At 46.8% G+C, this 22,658-nt stretch overlaps 1 protein-coding gene across 1 annotated transcript in view; it reads left to right on the top strand.

Annotated features, from left to right (window-relative positions):
- Positions 1–22,658, top strand: part of LOC112255030 (cadherin-22) — a 300,118-nt gene that overhangs the window by 256,167 nt on the left and 21,293 nt on the right. Inside the window, 2 exon segments of the mRNA XM_042324818.1 lie at positions 5,502–5,619; positions 20,102–20,353. Coding sequence (XP_042180752.1) covers positions 5,502–5,619; positions 20,102–20,353 — 370 coding nt within the window.

Raw genomic sequence — 22,658 nt, 5'->3', positions numbered from 1 at the left:
TCTATGTGTATGGATGCCCCTGCTCTCTCTGTGTATGGATGCCCCTGCTCTCTCTATGTGTATGGATGCCCCTGCTCTCTCTGTGTATGGATGCCCCTGCTCTCTCTATGTGTATGGATGCCCCTGCTCTCTCTCTGTGTCTCTCTCTCTCTGTGTATGGATGCCCCTGCTCTCTCTATGTGTATGGATGCCCCTGCTCTCTCTCTGTGTCTCTCTCTCTCTATGTGTATGGATGCCCCTGCTCTCTCTATGTGTATGGATGCCCCTGCTCTCTCTATGTGTCTCTCTCTCTCTATGGGTATGGATGCCCCTGCTCTCTCTCTGTGTCTCTCTCTCTCGGTGTATGGATGCCCCTGCTCTCTCTATGTGTATGGATGCCCCTGCTCTCTGTATGTGTATGGATGCCCCTGCTCTCTGTATGTGTATGGATGCCCCTGCTCTCTGTATGTGTATGGATGCCCCTGCTCTCTCTATGTGTATGGATGCCCCTGCTCTCTGTATGTGTATGGATGCCCCTGCTCTCTCTATGTGTATGGATGCCCCTGCTCTCTCTCTGTGTCTCTCTCTCTCTCGTGTATGGATGCCCCTGCTCTCTCTATGTGTATGGATGCCCCTGCCCCTCTCTATGTGTATGGATGCCCCTGCTCTCTCTATGTGTATGGATGCCCCTGCTCTCTCTATGTGTATGGATGCCCCTGCCCCTGCTCTCTATGTATGGATGCCCCTGCTCTCTCTATGTGTATGGATGCCCCTGCTCTCTCTATGTGTATGGATGCCCCTGCTCTCTCTATGTGTATGGATGCCCCTGCTCTCTCTATGTGTATGGATGCCCCTGCTCTCTCTATGTGTATGGATGCCCCTGCTCTCTCTATGTATGGATGCCCCTGCTCTCTCTATGTGTATGGATGCCCCTGCTCTCTCTATGTGTATGGATGCCCCTGCTCTCTCTATGTGTATGGATGCCCCTGCTCTCTCTATGTGTATGGATGCCCCTGCTCTCTCTATGTGTATGGATGCCCCTGCTCTCTCTATGTGTATGGATGCCCCTGCTCTCTGTATGTGTATGGATGCCCCTGCTCTCTCTATGTGTATGGATGCCCCTGCTCTCTGTATGTGTATGGATGCCCCTGCTCTCTCTATGTGTATGGATGCCCCTGCTCTCTCTATGTGTATGGATGCCCCTGCTCTCCGTATGTGTATGGATGCCCCTGCTCTCTATGTGTATGGATGCCCCTGCTCTCTCTATGTGTATGGATGCCCCTGCTCTCTCTATGTGTATGGATGCCCCTGCTCTCTGTATGTGTATGGATGCCCCTGCTCTCTCTATGTGTATGGATGCCCCTGCTCTCTCTATGTGTATGGATGCCCCTGCTCTCTCTATGTGTATGGATGCCCCTGCTCTCTCTATGTGTATGGATGCCCCTGCTCTCTCTATGTGTATGGATGCCCCTGCTCTCTGTATGTGTATGGATGCCCCTGCTCTCTCTATGTGTATGGATGCCCCTGCTCTCTCTATGTGTATGGATGCCCCTGCTCTCTCTGTGTATGGATGCCCCTGCTCTCTCTATGTGTATGGATGCCCCTGCTCTCTGTATGTGTATGGATGCCCCTGCTCTCTCTATGTGTATGGATGCCCCTGCTCTCTCTATGTGTATGGATGCCCCTGCTCTCTCTATGTGTATGGATGCCCCTGCTCTCTCTATGTGTATGGATGCCCCTGCTCTCTCTATGTGTATGGATGCCCCTGCTCTCTCTATGTGTATGGATGCCCCTGCTCTCTCTATGTGTCTCTCTCTCGGGGTATGGATGCCCCTGCTCTCTCTCTGTGTCTCTCTCTCTCGGTGTATGGATGCCCCTGCTCTCTCTATGTGTATGGATGCCCCTGCTCTCTGTATGTGTATGGATGCCCCTGCTCTCTCTATGTGTATGGATGCCCCTGCTCTCTCTCTATGTGTATGGATGCCCCTGCTCTCTCTATGTGTATGGATGCCCCTGCTCTCTGTATGTGTATGGATGCCCCTGCTCTCTATGTGTCTCTCTCTCTCTCTATGTGTATGGATGCCCCTGCTCTCTCTATGTATGGATGCCCCTGCTCTCTGTATGTGTATGGATGCCCCTGCTCTCTGTATGTGTATGGATGCCCCTGCTCTCTATGTGTCCCCTGTCTCTATGTGTATGGATGCCCCTGCTCTCTCTATGTGTATGGATGCCCCTGCTCTCTCTATGTGTATGGATGCCCCTGCCCCTGCTCTCTATGTGTATGGATGCCCCTGCTCTCTGTATGTGTGTGGATGCCCCTGCTGGATGCCCCTGCTCTCTCTATGTGTATGGATGCCCCTGCTCTCTCTATGTGTATGGATGCCCCTGCTCTCTCTATGTGTATGGATGCCCCTGCTCTCTCTATGTGTATGGATGCCCCTGCTCTCTCTATGTGTATGGATGCCCCTGCTCTCTCTATGTGTATGGATGCCCCTGCTCTCTCTATGTGTCTCTCTCTCTCTCTCTCTGTGTATGGATGCCCCTGCTCTCTCTCTGTGTCTCTCTCTCTCGGTGTATGGATGCCCCTGCTCTCTCTATGTGTATGGATGCCCCTGCTCTCTGTATGTGTATGGATGCCCCTGCTCTCTCTATGTGTATGGATGCCCCTGCTCTCTCTATGTGTATGGATGCCCCTGCTCTCTCTATGTGTATGGATGCCCCTGCTCTCTGTATGTGTATGGATGCCCCTGCTCTCTATGTGTCTCTCTCTATGTGTATGGATGCCCCTGCTCTCTCTATGTGTATGGATGCCCCTGCTCTCTGTATGTGTATGGATGCCCCTGCTCTCTATGTGTCTGCTCTCTCTATGTGTATGGATGCCCCTGCTCTCTCTATGTGTATGGATGCCCCTGCTCTCTATGTGTATGGATGCCCCTGCTCTCTCTATGTGTCTCTCTCTCTATGTGTATGGATGCCCCTGCTCTCTCTATGTGTATGGATGCCCCTGCTCTCTCTATGTGTATGGATGCCCCTGCTCTCTCTATGTGTATGGATGCCCCTGCTCTCTCTGTATGGATGCCCCTATGGATGCCCCTGCTCTCTCTATGTGTATGGATGCCCCTGCTCTCTCTGTGTCTCTCTCTCTATGTGTATGGATGCCCCTGCTCTCTATGTGTATGGATGCCCCTGCTCTCTCTATGTGGATCTCTGCTCTCTATGTGTATGGATGCCCCTGCTCTCTCTGTGTATGGATGCCCCTGCTCTCTCTATGTGTATGGATGCCCCTGCTCTCTATGTGTATGGATGCCCCTGCTCTCTCTATGTGTCTCTCTCTCTATGTGTATGGATGCCCCTGCTCTCTATGTGTATGGATGCCCCTGCTCTCTCTATGTGTATGGATGCCCCTGCTCTATGTGTATGGATGCTCTCTATGTGTCCCCTGCTCTCTCTGTGTATGGATGCCCCTGCTCTCTCTATGTGTATGGATGCCCCTGCTCTCTCTATGTGTATGGATGCCCCTGCTCTCTGTATGTGTATGGATGCCCCTGCTCTCTATGTGTATGGATGCCCCTGCTCTCTCTATGTGTATGGATGCCCCTGCTCTCTCTATGTGTATGGATGCCCCTGCTCTCTCTGTGTATGGATGCCCCTGCTCTCTCTATGTGTATGGATGCCCCTGCTCTCTGTATGTGTATGGATGCCCCTGCTCTCTCTATGTGTATGGATGCCCCTGCTCTCTCTGTGTATGGATGCCCCTGCCCCTGCTCTCTCTCTGGATCTATGTGTATGGATGCCCCTGCTCTCTCTATGTGTATGGATGCCCCTGCTCTCTGTATGTGTATGGATGCCCCTGCTCTCTCTATGTGTATGGATGCCCCTGCTCTCTCTATGTGTATGGATGCCCCTGCTCTCTCTATGTGTATGGATGCCCCTGCTCTCTCTATGTGTATGGATGCCCCTGCTCTCTCTATGTGTATGGATGCCCCTGCTCTCTCTATGTGTATGGATGCCCCTGCTCTCTCTATGTGTATGGATGCCCCTGCTCTCTCTATGTGTATGGATGCCCCTGCTCTCTGTATGTGTATGGATGCCCCTGCTCTCTCTATGTGTATGGATGCCCCTGCTCTCTCTATGTGTATGGATGCCCCTGCTCTCTCTATGTGTATGGATGCCCCTGCTCTCTGTATGTGTATGGATGCCCCTGCTCTCTATGTGTCCCCTGCTCTCTCTATGTGTATGGATGCCCCTGCTCTCTCTATGTGTATGGATGCCCCTGCTCTCTGTATGTGTATGGATGCCCCTGCTCTCTATGTGTCTCTCTCTCTATGTGTATGGATGCCCCTGCTCTCTATGTGTATGGATGCCCCTGCTCTCTCTATGTGTATGGATGCCCCTGCTCTCTCTATGTGGATCTCTCTCTCTATGTGTATGGATGCCCCTGCTCTCTCTATGTGTCTCTCTCTCTATGGATGGATGCCCCTGCTCTCTCTATGTGTATGGATGCCCCTGCTCTCTCTATGTGTATGGATGCCCCTGCTCTCTCTATGTGTATGGATGCCCCTGCTCTCTCTATGTGTATGGATGCCCCTGCTCTCTCTATGTGTCTCTCTCTCTATGTGTATGGATGCCCCTGCTCTCTATGTGTATGGATGCCCCTGCTCTCTCTATGTGTCTCTCTCTCTATGTGTATGGATGCCCCTGCTCTCTATGTGTATGGATGCCCCTGCTCTCTCTATGTGTATGGATGCCCCTGCTCTCTATGTGTATGGATGCCCCTGCTCTCTCTATGTGTCTCTCTCTCTCTGTGTATGGATGCCCCTGCTCTCTATGTGTATGGATGCCCCTGCTCTCTATGTGTATGGATGCCCCTGCTCTCTCTCTGTGTCTCTCTCTCTCGGTGTATGGATGCCCCTGCTCTCTCTATGTGTATGGATGCCCCTGCTCTCTGTATGTGTATGGATGCCCCTGCTCTCTCTATGTGTGTACTCTGTCGTTTTGGGAGGAGTGACAGAAGGACAGAGTCTCTTCCAGTTTGTACATGAGCCACACAACTGCTCAAGAGATTCTGCATTGAGGAAATGTCCCTGGCCTACTAATTTCTCATTTGGATTTAACTGACTTAACCAAGTGAAAGAAACCCAGAACTGTACGCGTCTTTTGACAAGTGTTTAATGAGAAAAGTGAACTTTGTATTTTAGGAGGATTGCCTGAAGTGTTCCTTTCATCCCAACCCCTCCTCCTGTTATTTTATACAGTCACTTAATTCAATAACTGCAGCTGATTTGGTAAACCACTCTTAGAAGTTCACCACGTTTCCCTCAATGTGCTACTCCTCTCATCTGTCTGTGGCACACTGATTTTAATGTGAAAACGTCATTTATCAACCTGTGTTTGATGCTGGCCGCACTGAAATAGAATGAAGTATGAATTGTCATTACAGGGCTGTCTTGAGGTGAAAATATGGTTGAAAGTGGGATGGTGGCTTGTGTTCCATGCATCTTGATTTCCTTCCTCTCTGGCAGCTCATTCACACCATCAGCGTGGTCGATAGGGACGAGCCGCAGTCGGGCCAACGCTTCTCGTTCACCCTGTCTCCGGAGGCCACCAACAACCGCCACTTCACCCTGTGGGATGTCAAAGGTAAGGGGTCAGAAGTCATAAGTCAAAGGACTTCCAGCTGTTACAGAGTCTCCCTGAAGGGTATTCTGAAGGACGATACTGTATATCCTGGTGTCATGCCTCAGACAGTCTTTGAGCCTATCAGTTAATGCTTTTAGAGTTGGCTGTACCGTATGGTCCAACTGTGTAGCATGAAAGGTCATTAACACATTGTGAAATATAAAATGACTGTGTAGCTACACTAACACGTGGCACATGTGAATTTGGTATATGGACACACTGTTTAGCTTAAGGTGCCACTGCATTTGAAAACACCACATAAGGACATCCATACAGAGTGGTGACTTTGCCTCCGTCTTTTTGGTTGTTGCAAAACACTGACCCACGTAGCCAAGAGGGATTACATGTTCACAAGCAAATCCCTCTTTGGAGATGTGTACCTAAGTGAATGTGACACGTGGCTAAATCAAGATTGATCTGACACAGTGAAAATGTCAGGCGAGTGAGCCAGGGAAATGTCAACGGCGGCTGCGGCGTGGTGTAACCCCAGTCACGCGCCAGGGCAGGAGGTCCTGAGTACGGGGAAACATGGGGCTCAGCGTCCGCATGGGTCCACTCACCCCTCCACACAGGCATGCTCACGTGTTCACATATACACAGGCAGACAAACACATGCACATGCATAGACACAGGTTATTTGAACCAATCACACATGTATACACACAGAAAAATCTGTATGATGGCAGCAAACATACACACACACACACACATGCACGAACACACACTTGTACAAACACACACACACACACACACACACACACACACACACACACACACACACACGCCGTGCTTAAAAGTATGCTCTAACACAGAGACACACAGTGACTCAGACCTTTTTTTTCTCCTCCCATCTCTCTTGTTTTCCACTGTACTTCTGTTTTCATGGACACGTTTGTCAACCTGTCAGATTGGATCTGTCACTTTCTCTCTGCACCATCACGGCTTCACATTGCATTCTGTCTTTGAGCCTTGATACATCAGGACAAACAGACACTCTCTTTTATTTCATCCCCTAAAACTGTAATACTCATTGTTTGTTTGGATGTCTGTAAAGCTATTCTTGGCCATTGAAGAAGGTCTGGAGTTAGAATAGAGACACGTCTTGCTTTATTTTACTGACTGCATTTTCCCTATAGGTAAATATTATTTATGAAGCTAATGAAAGACGTGTGTTTTGTTTTGTCTTAGCTTATCAGTTTTTGTTAATTTACTCAACTGATTACCGTAAATGAACATGAGATTCAACAACAAAAACTGTTCCATATATATTTCACTCCATTAAAACACACATAATTAGCTTAATCATTTCCCTGTCGCCTCATAAAATACATATTAAAATATACAGACTGTTTCCACAGCACTCGTCAATGCACCTTTTAGTGCAATGAAATTCCACTTTATTTTCGATGAGTTTAAGGTGGTATTGGCATGTTATTAATGAATACTCTCTGGTACCTTATCTCAAAGAATTCAACACCATTGGGAACTACATGGTACTAAATGGTCCAAAACAATTATTGTGTCAATCTCAAAGAAACTAAAGTGTGATTAATATGAAAGTATTAGTTCATTAACATTTTAACAAGGAATTTCAAAGTAATTACCTGCTATATGGTTATCATATCATTTCTGAAATAAACAATACAACGATGATGGAGCCTAAGAGCACTGCATCCCTTTTCAGTCCACACTTTCTCTTTTTCAGATAGAAAGATGCACTTATGAAATAGGATGCTGAGTAGAGGTCAGAGAGACAATGTCAAAGACATTATGCTCAGCAAAGTTACCGTAACAGGAAGAGTGTACTGCCTCCTGACAGTGCTGTATCTACGTCCATAACAGTGATGTCTGCCTGCCTGTAACAGTGCTGTAGCTACGTCCATAACAGTGATGTCTGCCTGTAACAGTGCTGTAGCTACATCCATAACAGTGATGTCTGCCTGTAACAGTGCTGTATCTACGTCCATAACAGTGATGTCTGCCTGTAACAGTGCTGTAGCTACATCCATAACAGTGATGTCTGCCTCCTGACAGTGCTGTATCTACGTCCATAACAGTGATGTCTGTCTGCTGACAGTGCTGTAGCTACATCCATAACAGTGATGTCTGCCTGTAACTGTGCTGTATCTACGTCCATAACAGTGATGTCTGCCTGCCTGTAACAGTGCTGTAGCTATGTCCATAACAGTGATGTCTGCCTGCCTGTAACAGTGCTGTAGCTACGTCCATAACAGTGATGTCTGCCTGCCTGTAACAGTGTTGTAGCTACATCCATAACAGTAATGTCTGCCTGCCTGTAACAGTGCTGTATCTCCGTCCATAACAGTGATGTCTGCCTGTAACAGTGCTGTAGCTACGTCCATAACAGTGATGTCTGCCTGTAACAGTGCTGTAGCTACGTCCATAACAGTAATGTCTGCCTGTAACAGTGCTGTAGCTACGTCCATAACAGTGATGTCTGCCTGCCTGTAACAGTGCTGTAGCTACGTCCATAACAGTGATGTCTGCCTGCCTGTAACAGTGCTGTAGCTACGTCCATAACAGTGATGTCTGCCTCCTGACAGTGCTGTAGCTACGTCCATAACAGTGATGTCTGCCTGTAACAGTGCTGTAGCTACGTCCATAACAGTGATGTCTGCCTGTAACAGTGCTGTAGCTAGGTCCATAACAGTGATGTCTGCCTGTAACAGTGCTGTATCTATGTCCATAACAGTGATGTCTGCCTGTAACAGTGCTGCAGCTACGTCCATAACAGTGATGTCTGCCTCCTGACAGTGCTGTAGCTACGTCCATAACAGTGATGTCTGCCTGCCTGTAACAGTGCTGTAGCTACGTCCATAACAGTGATGTCTGCCTCCTGTAACAGTGCTGTAGCTACGTCCATAACAGTGATGTCTGCCTGTAACAGTGCTGTAGCTACGTCCATAACAGTGATGTCTGCCTCCTGACCTTGCTGTATCTATGTCCATAACAGTGATGTCTGCCTGTAACAGTGCTGTAGCTACGTCCATAACAGTGATGTCTGCCTCCTGACAGTGCTGTAGCTACGTCCATAACAGTGATGTCTGCCTGCCTGTAACAGTGCTGTAGCTACGTCCATAATAGTGATGTCTGCCTGTAACAGTGCTGTAGCTACGTCCATAACAGGGATGTCTGCCTCCTGACAGTGCTGTAGCTACGTCCATAACAGTGATGTCTGCCTGCCTGTAACAGTGCTGTAGCTACGTCCATAACAGTGATGTCTGCCTGCCTGTAACAGTGCTGTAGCTACGTCCATAACAGTGATGTCTGCCTGCCTGTAACAGTGCTGTAGCTACGTCCATAACAGTGATGTCTGCCTGTAACAGTGCTGTAGCTACGTCCATAACAGTGATGTCTGCCTGCCTGTAACAGTGCTGTAGCTACGTCCATAACAGTGATGTCTGCCTGTAACAGTGCTGTAGCTACATCCATAACAGTGATGTCTGCCTCCTGACAGTGCTGTATCTACGTCCATAACAGTGATGTCTGTCTGCTGACAGTGCTGTAGCTACATCCATAACAGTGATGTCTGCCTGTAACTGTGCTGTATCTACGTCCATAACAGTGATGTCTGCCTGCCTGTAACAGTGCTGTAGCTACGTCCATAACAGTGATGTCTGCCTCCTGACGGTGCTGTAGCTACGTCCATAACAGTGATGTCTGCCTGTAACAGTGCTGTAGCTACGTCCATAACAGTGATGTCTGCCTGTAACACTGCTGTAGCTACGTCCATAACAGTGATGTCTGCCTCCTGATCTTGCTGTATCTATGTCCATAACAGTGATGTCTGCCTGTAACAGTGCTGTAGCTACGTCCATAACAGTGATGTCTGCCTCCTGACAGTGCTGTAGCTACGTCCATAACAGTGATGTCTGCCTGCCTGTAACAGTGCTGTAGCTACGCCCATAATAGTGATGTCTGCCTGTAACAGTGCTGTAGCTACGTCCATAACAGGGATGTCTGCCTCCTGACGGTGCTGTATCTATGTCCATAACAGTGATGTCTGCCTGTAACAGTGCTGTAGCTACATCCATAACAGTAATGTCTGCCTGTAACAGTGCTGTAGCTACGTCCATAACAGTAATGTCTGCCTGTAACAGTGCTGTAGCTACGTCGATAACAGTGATGTCTGCCTGCCTGTAACAGTGCTGTATCTACGTCCATAACAGTGATGTCTGCCTGTAACAGTGCTGAAGCTACGTCCATAACAGTGATGTCTGCCTCCTGACAGTGCTGTAGCTACGTCCATAACAGTGATGTCTGCCTGTAACAGTGCTGTAGCTACGTCCATAACAGTGATGTCTGCCTGTAACAGTGCTGTAGCTACGTCCATAACAGTGATGTCTGCCTCCTGACAGTGCTGTATCTATGTCCATAACAGTGATGTCTGCCTCCTGACGGTGCTGTAGCTACGTCCATAACAGTGATGTCTGCCTCCTGACAGTGCTGTAGCTACGTCCATAACAGTGATGTCTGCCTGTAACAGTGCTGTAGCTACGTCCATAACAGTGATGTCTGCCTCCTGACAGTGCTGTAGCTACGTCCATAACAGTGATGTCTGCCTGCCTGTAACAGTGCTGTACCTACGTCCATAACAGTGATGTCTGCCTGCCTGTAACAGTGCTGTAGCTACGTCCATAACAGTGATGTCTGCCTGCCTGAACAGTGCTGTAGCTACGTCCATAACAGTGATGTCTGCCTGCCTGTAACAGTGCTGTAGCTATGTCCATAACAGTGATGTCTGCCTGCCTGTAACAGTGCTGTAGCTACGTCCATAACAGTGATGTCTGCCTCCTGGCAGTGCTGTAGCTACGTCCATAACAGTGATGTCTGCCTGCCTGTAACAGTGCTGTAGCTACGTCCATAACAGGGATGTCTGCCTCCTGACAGTGCTTTATCTATGTCCATAACAGTGATGTCTGCCTCCTGACGGTGCTGTATCTATGTCCATAACAGTGATGTCTGCCTGTAACAGTGCTGTAGCTACGTCCATAACAGTGATGTCTGCCTGCCTGTAACAGTGCTGTAGCTACGTCCATAACAGTGATGTCTGCCTGCCTGTAACAGTGCTGTAGCTACGTCCATAACAGTGATGTCTGCCTGCCTGTAACAGTGCTGTAGCTACGTCCATAACAGTGATGTCTGCCTGTAACAGTGCTGTAGCTACGTCCATAACAGTGATGTCTGCCTGCCTGTAACAGTGCTGTAGCTACGTCCATAACAGTGATGTCTGCCTGTAACAGTGCTGTAGCTACATCCATAACAGTGATGTCTGCCTCCTGAACAGTGCTGTATCTACGTCCATAACAGTGATGTCTGTCTGCTGACAGTGCTGTAGCTACATCCATAACAGTGATGTCTGCCTGTAACTGTGCTGTATCTACGTCCATAACAGTGATGTCTGCCTGCCTGTAACAGTGCTGTAGCTACGTCCATAACAGTGATGTCTGCCTGTAGCTACGTCCATAACAGTGATGTCTGCCTGTAACAGTGCTGTAGCTACGTCCATAACAGTGATGTCTGCCTGTAACAGTGCTGTAGCTACGTCCATAACAGTGATGTCTGCCTCCTGATCTTGCTGTATCTATGTCCATAACAGTGATGTCTGCCTGTAACAGTGCTGTAGCTACGTCCATAACAGTGATGTCTGCCTCCTGACAGTGCTGTAGCTACGTCCATAACAGTGATGTCTGCCTGCCTGTAACAGTGCTGTAGCTACGTCCATAATAGTGATGTCTGCCTGTAACAGTGCTGTAGCTACGTCCATAACAGGGATGTCTGCCTCCTGACGCTGTATCTATGTCCATAACAGTGATGTCTGCCTGTAACAGTGCTGTAACAGTGCTGTAGCTACATCCATAACAGTGATGTCTGCCTGTAACAGTGCTGTAGCTACGTCCATAACAGTAATGTCTGCCTGTAACAGTGCTGTAGCTACGTCCATAACAGTGATGTCTGCCTGCCTGTAACAGTGCTGTATCTACGTCCATAACAGTGATGTCTGCCTGTAACAGTGCTGAAGCTACGTCCATAACAGTGATGTCTGCCTCCTGACAGTGCTGTAGCTACGTCCATAACAGTGATGTCTGCCTGTAACAGTGCTGTAGCTACGTCCATAACAGTGATGTCTGCCTGTAACAGTGCTGTAGCTACGTCCATAACAGTGATGTCTGCCTCCTGACAGTGCTGTATCTATGTCCATAACAGTGATGTCTGCCTCCTGACGGTGCTGTAACGTCCATAACAGCGATGTCTGCCTCCTGACAGTGCTGAAGCTACGTCCATAATAGTGATGTCTGCCTGCCTGTAACAGTGCTGTAGCTACGTCCATAACAGTGATGTCTGCCTGCCTGTAACAGTGCTGTAGCTACGTCCATAACAGTGATGTCTGCCTGCCTGTAACAGTGCTGTAGCTACGTCCATAACAGTGATGTCTGCCTGCCTGTAACAGTGCTGTAGCTATGTCCATAACAGTGATGTCTGCCTGCCTGTAACAGTGCTGTAGCTACGTCCATAACAGTGATGTATGCCTGCCTGTAACAGTGCTGTATCTACGTCCATAACAGTGATGTCTGCCTCCTGGCGGTGCTGTAGCTACGTTCATAACAGTGATGTCTGCCTGCCTGTAACAGTGCTGTAGCTACGTCCATAACAGGGATGTCTGCCTCCTGACAGTGCTTTATCTATGTCCATAACAGTGATGTCTGCCTCCTGACGGTGCTGTATCTATGTCCATAACAGTGATGTCTGCCTGTAACAGTGCTGTAGCTACGTCCATAACAGTGATGTCTGCCTGCCTGTAACAGTGCTGTAGCTACGTCCATAACAGTGATGTCTGCCTGTAACAGTGCTGTATCTACGTCCAAAACAGTGATGTCTGCCTGTAACAGTGCTGTAGCTACGTCGATAACAGTGATGTCTGCCGGTCTGAAACAATGCTGCAGCTACGTCCATAACAGTGATGTCTGCCTGTAACAGTGCTGTATCTACGTCCATAACAGTGATGTCTGCCTGCCTGTAACAGTGCTGTATCTACGTCCATAACAGTGATGTCTGTCTGCCTGTAACAGTGCTGTAGCTACGTCCATAACAGTGATGTCTGCCTGCCTGTAACAGTGCTGTAGCTACGCCCATAATAGTGATGTCTGCCTGTAACAGTGCTGTAGCTACCACCATAACAGGGATGTCTGCCTCCTGACGGTGCTGTATCTATGTCCATAACAGTGATGTCTGCCTGTAACAGTGCTGTAGCTACATCCATAACAGTAATGTCTGCCTCCTGAACAGTGCTGTATCTATGTCCATAACAGTCTGCTGTGCTGTAGCTACGTCCATAACAGTAATGTCTGCCTGTAACAGTGCTGTAGCTACGTCCATAACAGTGATGTCTGCCTGCCTGTAACAGTGCTGTATCTACGTCCATAACAGTGATGTCTGCCTGTAACAGTGCTGAAGCTACGTCCATAACAGTGATGTCTGCCTCCTGACAGTGCTGTAGCTACGTCCATAACAGTGATGTCTGCCTGTAACAGTGCTGTAGCTACGTCCATAACAGTGATGTCTGCCTGTAACAGTGCTGTAGTGCTGTAGCTACGTCCATAACAGTGATGTCTGCCTCCTGACAGTGCTGTATCTATGTCCATAACAGTGATGTCTGCCTCCTGACGGTGCTGTAGCTACGTCCATAACAGTGATGTCTGCCTCCTGACAGTGCTGTAGCTACGTCCATAACAGTGATGTCTGCCTGTAACAGTGCTGTAGCTACGTCCATAACAGTGATGTCTGCCTCCTGACAGTGCTGTAGCTACGTCCATAACAGTGATGTCTGCCTGCCTGTAACAGTGCTGTAGCTACGTCCATAACAGTGATGTCTGCCTGCCTGTAACAGTGCTGTAGCTACGTCCATAACAGTGATGTCTGCCTGCCTGTAACAGTGCTGTAGCTATGTCTGCCTGCCTGTAACAGTGCTGTAGCTATGTCCATAACAGTGATGTCTGCCTGCCTGTAACAGTGCTGTAGCTACGTCCATAACAGTGATGTCTGCCTGCCTGTAACAGTGCTGTAGCTACGTCCATAACAGTGATGTCTGCCTCCTGTAACAGTGCTGTATGCTGTGATGCTGACGTGTAGCTCATAACAGTGATGTCTGCCTGCCTGTAACAGTGCTGTAGCTACGTCCATAACAGGATGTCTGCCTCCTGACAGTGCTTTATCTATGTCCATAACAGTGATGTCTGCCTCCTGACGGTGCTGTATCTATGTCCATAACAGTGATGTCTGCCTGTAACAGTGCTGTAGCTACGTCCATAACAGTGATGTCTGCCTGCCTGTAACAGTGCTGTAGCTACGTCCATAACAGTGATGTCTGCCTGTAACAGTGCTGTATCTACGTCCAAAACAGTGATGTCTGCCTGTAACAGTGCTGTAGCTGTAACAGTGATGTCTGCCGGTCTGAAACAATGCTGCAGCTACGTCCATAACAGTGATGTCTGCCTGTAACAGTGCTGTATCTACGTCCATAACAGTGATGTCTGCCTGCCTGTAACAGTGCTGTATCTACGTCCATAACAGTGATGTCTGCTGCCTGTAACAGTGCTGTAGCTACGTCCATAACAGTGATGTCTGCCTCCTGAACAGTGCTGTAGCTGCCTGTACAGTGCCATATAACAGTGATGTCTGCCTCCTGACAGTGCTGTAGCTAAATCCATAACAGTGATGTCTGCCTGTAACAGTGCTGTAGCTACGTCCATAACAGTAATGTCTGCCTGTAACAGTGCTGTAGCTACGTCCATAACAGTGATGTCTGCCTCCTGACAGTGCTGTAGCTACGTCCATAACAGTGATGTCTGCCTGCCTGTAACAGTGCTGTAGCTACGTCCATAACAGTGATGTCTGCCTCCTGACAGTGCTGTAGCTACGTCCATAACAGTGATGTCTGCCTGTAACAGTGCTGTAGCTGTCCATAACAGTGATGTCTGCCTGTAACAGTGCTGTAGCTACGTCCATAACAGTGATGTCTGCCTCCTGTACAGTGCTGTAGCTACGTCCATAACAGTGATGTCTGCCTGCCTGTAACAGTGCTGTAGCTACGTCCATAACAGTGATGTCTGCCTGTAACAGTGCTGTACCTACGTCCATAACAGTGATGTCTGCCTGTAACAGTGCTGTAGCTACGTCCATAACAGTGATGTCTGCCTCCTGTAACAGTGCTGTAGCTACGTCCATAACAGTGATGTCTGCCTGCCTGTAACAGTGCTGTAGCTACGTCCATAACAGTGATGTCTGCCTGTAACAGTGCTGTAGCTACGTCCATAACAGTGATGTCTGCCTGCCTGTAACAGTGCTGTAGCTACGTCCATAACAGTGATGTCTGTCTGCCTGCCTGTAACAGTGCTGTACCTACGTCCATAACAGTGATGTCTGCCTGCCTGTAACAGTGCTGTAGCTACGTCCATAACAGTGATGTCTGCCTGCCTGTAACAGTGCTGTATGCTGTAGCGTCCAAAACAGTGATGTCTGCCTGTAACAGTGCTGTAGCTACGTCGATAACAGTGATGTCTGCCTGTCTGAAACACTGCTGCAGCTACGTCCATAACAGTGATGTCTGCCTGTAACAGTGCTGTATCTACGTCCATAACAGTGATGTCTGCCTGCCTGTAACAGTGCTGTATCTACGTCCATAACAGTGATGTCTGCCTGTAACAGTGCTGTAGCTACGTCCATAACAGTGATGTCTGCCTCCTGACAGTGCTGTAGCTACGTCCATAACAGTAATGTCTGCCTCCTGACAGTGCTGTAGCTAAATCCATAACAGTGATGTCTGCCTGTAACAGTGCTGTAGCTACGTCCATAACAGTAATGTCTGCCTGTAACAGTGCTGTAGCTACGTCCATAACAGTGATGTCTGCCTCCTGACAGTGCTGTAGCTACGTCCATAACAGTGATGTCTGCCTGCCTGTAACAGTGCTGTAGCTACGTCCATAACAGTGATGTCTGCCTCCTGACAGTGCTGTAGCTACGTCCATAACAGTGATGTCTGCCTGTAACAGTGCTGTAGCTACGTCCATAACAGTGATGTCTGCCTGTAACAGTGCTGTAGCTACGTCCATAACAGTGATGTCTGCCTGTAACAGTGCTGTAGCTACGTCCATAACAGTGATGTCTGCCTCCTGACAGTGCTGTAGCTACGTCCATAACAGTGATGTCTGCCTGCCTGTAACAGTGCTGTAGCTACGTCCATAATAGTGATGTCTGCCTGTAACAGTGCTGTACCTACGTCCATAACAGTGATGTCTGCCTGCCTGTAACAGTGCTGTAGCTACGTCCATAACAGTGATGTCTGCCTGCCTGTAACAGTGCTGTATCTACGTCCATAACAGTGATGTCTGCCTGTAACAGTGCTGTATCTATGTCCATAACAGTGATGTCTGCCTCCTGACAGTGCTGTAGCTACGTCCATAACAGTGATGTCTGCCTGCCTGTAACAGTGCTGTACCTACGTCCATAACAGTGATGTCTGCCTGCCTGTAACAGTGCTGTAGCTACGTCCATAACAGTGATGTCTGCCTGTAACAGTGCTGTAGCTACGTCCATAACAGTGATGTCTGCCTCCTGACAGTGCTGTAGCTACGTCCATAACAGTGATGTCTGCCTGCCTGTAACAGTGCTGTACCTACGTCCATAACAGTGATGTCTGCCTGCCTGTAACAGTGCTGTAGCTACGTCCATAACAGTGATGTCTGCCTGCCTGTAACAGTGCTGTAGCTACGTCCATAACAGTGATGTCTGCCTGCCTGTAACAGTGCTGTAGCTACGTCCATAACAGTGATGTCTGCCTGCCTGTAACAGTGCTGTAGCTATGTCCATAACAGTGATGTCTGCCTGCCTGTAACAGTGCTGTAGCTACGTCCATAACAGTGATGTATGCCTGCCTGTAACAGTGCTGTATCTACGTCCATAACAGTGATGTCTGCCTCCTGGCGGTGCTGTATCTACGTTCATAACAGTGATGTCTGCCTGCCTGTAACAGTGCTGTAGCTACGTCCATAACAGTGATGTATGCCTGCCTGTAACAGTGCTGTATCTATGTCCATAACAGTGATGTCTGCCTGTAACAGTGCTGTAGCTACGTCCATAACAGTAATGTCTGCCTGTAACAGTGCTGTAGCTACGTCCATAACAGTGATGTCTGCCTCCTGACAGTGCTGTATCTACGTCCATAACAGTGATGTCTGTCTGCTGACAGTGCTGTAGCTACGTCCATAACAGTGATGTCTGCCTGTAACTGTGCTGTATCTACGTCCATAACAGTGATGTCTGCCTGCCTGTAACAGTGCTGTAGCTATGTCCATAACAGTGATGTCTGCCTGCCTGTAACAGTGCTGTAGCTACGTCCATAACAGTGATGTTGGCCTGTAACAGTGCTGTAGCTACGTCCATAACAGTGATGTCTGCCTCCTGACAGTGCTGTATCTACGTCCATAACAGTGATGTCTGCCTGCCTGTAACAGTGCTGTAGCTACGTCCATAACAGTGATGTTGGCCTGTAACAGTGCTGTATCTACGTCCATAACAGTGATGTCTGCCTCCTGACAGTGCTGTAGCTACGTCCATTACAGTGATGTCTGCCTGTAACAGTGCTGTAGCTACGTCCATAACAGTGATGTCTGCCTCCTGACCTTGCTGTATCTATGTCCATAACAGTGATGTCTGCCTGTAACAGTGCTGTAGCTACGTCCATAACAGTGATGTCTGCCTCCTGACAGTGCTGTAGCTACGTCCATAACAGTGATGTCTGCCTGCCTGTAACAGTGCTGTAGCTACATCCATAACAGTGATGTCTGCCTGCCTGTAACAGTGCTGTAGCTACGTCCATAACAGTGATGTCTGCCTGCCTGTAACAGTGCTGTAGCTACGTCCATAACAGTGATGTCTGCCTGTAACAGTGCTGTAGCTACGTCCATAACAGTGATGTCTGCCTGCCTGTAACAGTGCTGTAGCTACGTCCATAACAGTGATGTCTGCCTGTAACAGTGCTGTAGCTATGTCCATAACAGTGATGTCTGCCTGCCTGTAACAGTGCTGTATCTACGTCCATAACAGTGATGTCTGCCTGCCTGTAACAGTGCTGTAGCTACATCCATAACAGTGATGTCTGCTGCCTGTAACAGTGCTGTAGCTACATCCATAACAGTGATGTCTGCCTGTAACAGTGCTGTATCTACGTCCATAACAGTGATGTCTGCCTGTAACAGTGCTGTAGCTACATCCATAACAGTGATGTCTGCCTGTGCTGTAACAGTGCTGTAGCTACGTCCATAACAGTCATGTCTGCCTGTAACAGTGCTGTATCTACGTCCATAACAGTGATGTCTGCCTTAACTGTGCTGTATCTACGTCCATAACAGTGATGTCTGCCTCCTGACAGTGCTGTATCTACGTCCATAACAGTGATGTCTGCCTGTAACAGTGCTGTAGCTACGTCCATAACAGTGATGTCTGCCTGTAACAGTGCTGTAGCTACGTCCATAACAGTGATGTCTGCCTGTAACTGTGCTGGATCTACGTCCATAACAGTAATGTCTGCCTGTAACAGTGCTGTAGCTATGTCCATAACAGTGATGTCTGCCTGTAACTGTGCTGTATCTACGTCCATAACAGTGATGTCTGCCTCCTGACAGTGCTCACTAGCTATTCTGACTGTATTTGTCAAAGCCTGCTACTGTATGCTTAGTTAAATAAAGGTGAAATAAAAACATACAAATACCTTTATTGTTTCATGTGTCTCCCCGAGAGGCTGTGCACCAGTGAGGTTTCATTTCAAAGTATGACGTCCTCCCATTTTCTCCCCTTGGTTTCATTTGACTAAAAAGAATGTGTGATGAAGCAGACATGGCTCTCAAGAGAAGACAGGCTATGTGCACACTGCCCACAAAATGAGGTGGTAACTGAGCTGCACTTCCTAACCTCCTGTCCAATGTATGACCATATTAGAGAGACATATTTCCCTCAGATTACACAGACCCACAAAGAATTCGAAAACAAATCCAATTTTGATAAACTCACATATCTACTGGGTGAAATACCACAGTGTGCCATCACAGCAGCGAGATTTGTGACCTGCTGCCACAAGAAAAGGGCAACCAGTGAAGAACAAACACCATTGTAAATACAACCCATATTTATTTATTTTCCCTTTTGTACCTTTAACTATTTGCACATCATTACAAAACTGTATATAGACAGAATATGACATTTGAAATGTCTTTATTCTTTTGGAACTTTTGTGAGTGTAATGTTTAATGTTTATTTCAATTTTGTTTATTATCTATTTCACTTGCTTTGGCAATGTAAAAATGTGTTTCCCATGCCAATAAAACCCCTTAAATTGACATTGAATGCTCACTGACAGCAGCTAGCAATTCATGTGTTCACTCTAAAAAAGACGTGGTTGAAGTGTATGGGCTTGACACATGTGATTCCCTTGCTCCATGTCCTTAAATACAAATATTATTTCAGAGTTGATGATCTGAGGTATATATCTTCGGCAAAATGGGACTGTTTACGTCTAATAATGTCTATTTAGCCTGTATAACCCATCTATGCATGAAAAAGTAAATGCTTCTGAACTGTTCATTGATAATTTGGGGCGGCAGGTAGTTAGAGCTGACAAGGTAAAGATCTGTTGTTCTGCCCCTGAACAAGGCAGTTAACCCACTGTTCCCCGGTAGGCCGTCATTGTAAATAAGAATTTGTTTTTAATTTACCTTCCTAATTAAATAAAGGTTCAATTTAAAAAATATATATATATATAAAATGATGGATGGTAGTAACCAAATGACCAAATGGTCAACCTGAGCAGAGGCAAGTGCATTTATTAAGTAGCACCTATTTTATTTTTCCACATGGCTCTACTGAATTATCTTGATTGATTCCTCTGTCTGTGAGGAATTCCAAACTATAGAATGAACCTTTTACTGCAGTGGGCTAAATCAGGGTCACACAGAGTGATTCTTGGTAGTCTTAAACAAATCTACCTTGAAACCAAAGTATACACCTCACACACATGGTTATGGGCTTAAAAGAAGACACCTGTACCATGTCAGATATAGATTTGAAATGTATTCCATTTTGAGTTTCCGTCCCAATATTGCACGAAGCAGACCAACTCTTTAGTCGTTTAAAAACCTGCTGTATGTAAAATACTGTGTACTATAGCTTGGAAAATAACTAAATATGACTCTGGAATACTGGTAATGAAATAATGGTATCATCCTGGCACTAATATTATCTCGTATATCTCTATGTTCCAGACAACACTGCAGACCCAGTGCTCAGGCTTCAACCAACACGAGCAGATAGTTATGAAGGTCTATGTTTGACATAGGCTACCCTTGTATAATATTATGTCTCTATGTTCCAGACAACACTGTAGGGATCCGGACCCAGCGCTCGGGCTTCAACCGCCACGAGCAGAACGTCTACCTGCTGCCTATCCTGGTGGTGGATACCGGGCCTCCTGCTCTGAGCTCCACGGGCACCCTGACCATCCACGTGTGTGGCTGCGACCCGGAGGGCGCCATCCAGTCCTGCAATGCCACCGCCTACGTCATTAGCGCCTCACTCAGTCCCGGGGCCCTCATAGCCCTACTGGTCTGCATGCTCATACTCATAGGTAAGGAGCGACCAAACCCCTTCTTCATTGAGGTTGCCAACATAATAGTTATACAAGTGAAATTCCAGTCTATTTGGCACTTTAGGCAATCAAACACTCAAGGTTCTTGAAAGAAACAAATTATATTTGAACCCAGGTCTGAAAACATCTGTTGTAGCTCCCAAAGAAGTGAGCATTTATGTAAAGAAACTATGCACAAAACAAACAACACTATGACCTGTTGGTCTGCTTGTACAGTTTTTGGGGCAACATAATTGCACACTTGTTGAGATTTCTGTCTATAATCAACTGTAAAGACACACGCTGGGCATAGGATCCAATTGAAGGTTGCAGATTGTTTGTTGGGAGAAAGTATGTGATAAAGTATGTTTACAATTGGCATTAATAAAAGGAAAGACATCTGCTCTGGATATTCTGATGGGGGTCTATAGGCACACGGAAAATGCTTTTGTTTTAAAACAGACAAATAGAGAGGTATACAGTATATAGGTGTAAAATATGATAATTCTGCTGCAGGTATATCACATATAAAGTGCATTCAGAAAGTTCAGACCACTTGACTTTTTCCACATTTTCTTACGTTACAGCCTCATACTAACATGGATTAAATATATTTTTTTCTTCATCAATCTGCACACAATACCCTATAATGACAAAGCATAAACAGGTTTTTAGAAATTGTAGCAAATGAATTCAAAATAAAAAACGTAAATATCATATTTACATAAGTATTCAGACTATTTACTCAGTACTTTGTTGAAGCACCTTTTGCAGTGATTACAGCCTTGAGTCTTGGGTATGATGCTACAAGCTTGGCACACCTGTATTTGGAAGGTTTCTCCCATTCTTCTCTGCAGATCCTTTCTAGCTCTGTCAGGTTGGATGGGGAGCATCGCTACGCAGCTATTTTCAGGTCTATCCAGAGATATTCGATCAGGTTTAAGTCTGGGCTCTGGCTGGGCCACTCAAGAACATTCAGAGACTTGTCCCGAAGTCACTCCTGCGGCTTCCGTCTGGCCACTCTACCATAAAGACCTGATTGGTGGAGTGCTGCAGAGATGGTTGTCCTTCTGGAAGGCTCTCCCATCTCCATAGAGGAACACTGGAGTTCTGTCAGAGTGACCATCAGGTTCTTAGTCACCTCCCTGACCAAGGCCATTCTCCCCCAATTGCTCAGTTTGGCTGGGTGGCCAGTTCTAGGAAGAGTCTTGGTGTTTCCGAACTTCTTCCATTTAAGAATTATGGAGGTCACTGTGTTCTTGGGGACCTTCAATGATGTATAAATGTTTTGGTACCCTTCCCCAGATCTGTGCCTCAACACTATCCTGTGTCGGAGCTCTACGGACAATTCCTTCAACCTCAGGACTTTTGCTCTGACATGCACTGTCAACTGTGGGACCTTATATACACTGGTGGAATCCTACCAATTTGTAGAAGCATCTCAAGGATGATCAATGGAAACAAGATGCACCTGAGCTCAATGTCAAGTCTCATAGCAAATGGTCTGAATACTTATGTAAGTAAGGTATTTCTGTTAAAAGAAATGTCTCCAAAACCTGTTTTCACTTTTCATTATAGGGTATTGTGTTGTAGATTGAGGGAAATGTTTTACATACAGTAACATAATGTATAAATAGTGAAAGGGTCTGAATCCCTTCCAAATGTATTTGGTTTAAATAATGCAAAAAAATATGGGAATTATTCAAAACAATGTGAATAATATAGAGACCATTAGACCAAAGTCAAATCTACCACTACCAATGTATCCTTCATTTTCTTATCCTAGTCATAGTGTAGACAGTTCATGACGCAATCCCACCAAACAATATACCCCTATAGCTGTATCCCTCATTCATGAATTGCATATCTAAGATTCGTTTTACATTTATTGTCACCATTTCCTTATCCTTCCTTCAAGATTTCCTTATGCTTGACTAAGGATAGACAGTTCATGATGCTATCCCACCAAACAGCACTTATCCAAATGTGTGGCACTTATCTGAACAATAAACCAAGTAGTACTAAAACTGACTGTATCACCCCACCACAACTAGGCTTTAATGGACAGTCCACCTTTTAGAGTTACTTTTTTTCTCATCTCATGTAGAACAGGCTGGAAAAACAGGGACAGATTACATAAAAAGGTGATGCATTTCTTTACTTTTCCATCTTTTTCCTTCAAACGGTTAACTGCTGATGTTGCAGTCAGAAAACTCAACCCCCTTTCATGAGAAAAAGTTTTGTCCAAGTGGAGAGTGTATACAATTCAATGATATCAAACCACTCTGCTCCCCAGAATATGGAG

The sequence above is a fragment of the Oncorhynchus tshawytscha genome, linkage group LG07 (assembly GCF_018296145.1).
Source record: "Oncorhynchus tshawytscha isolate Ot180627B linkage group LG07, Otsh_v2.0, whole genome shotgun sequence".
NCBI lineage: Eukaryota > Metazoa > Chordata > Actinopteri > Salmoniformes > Salmonidae > Oncorhynchus > Oncorhynchus tshawytscha.
The sequence above is the reverse complement of the archived record's forward strand: the minus strand, read 5'-3'. Positions and strand labels throughout refer to the sequence as shown.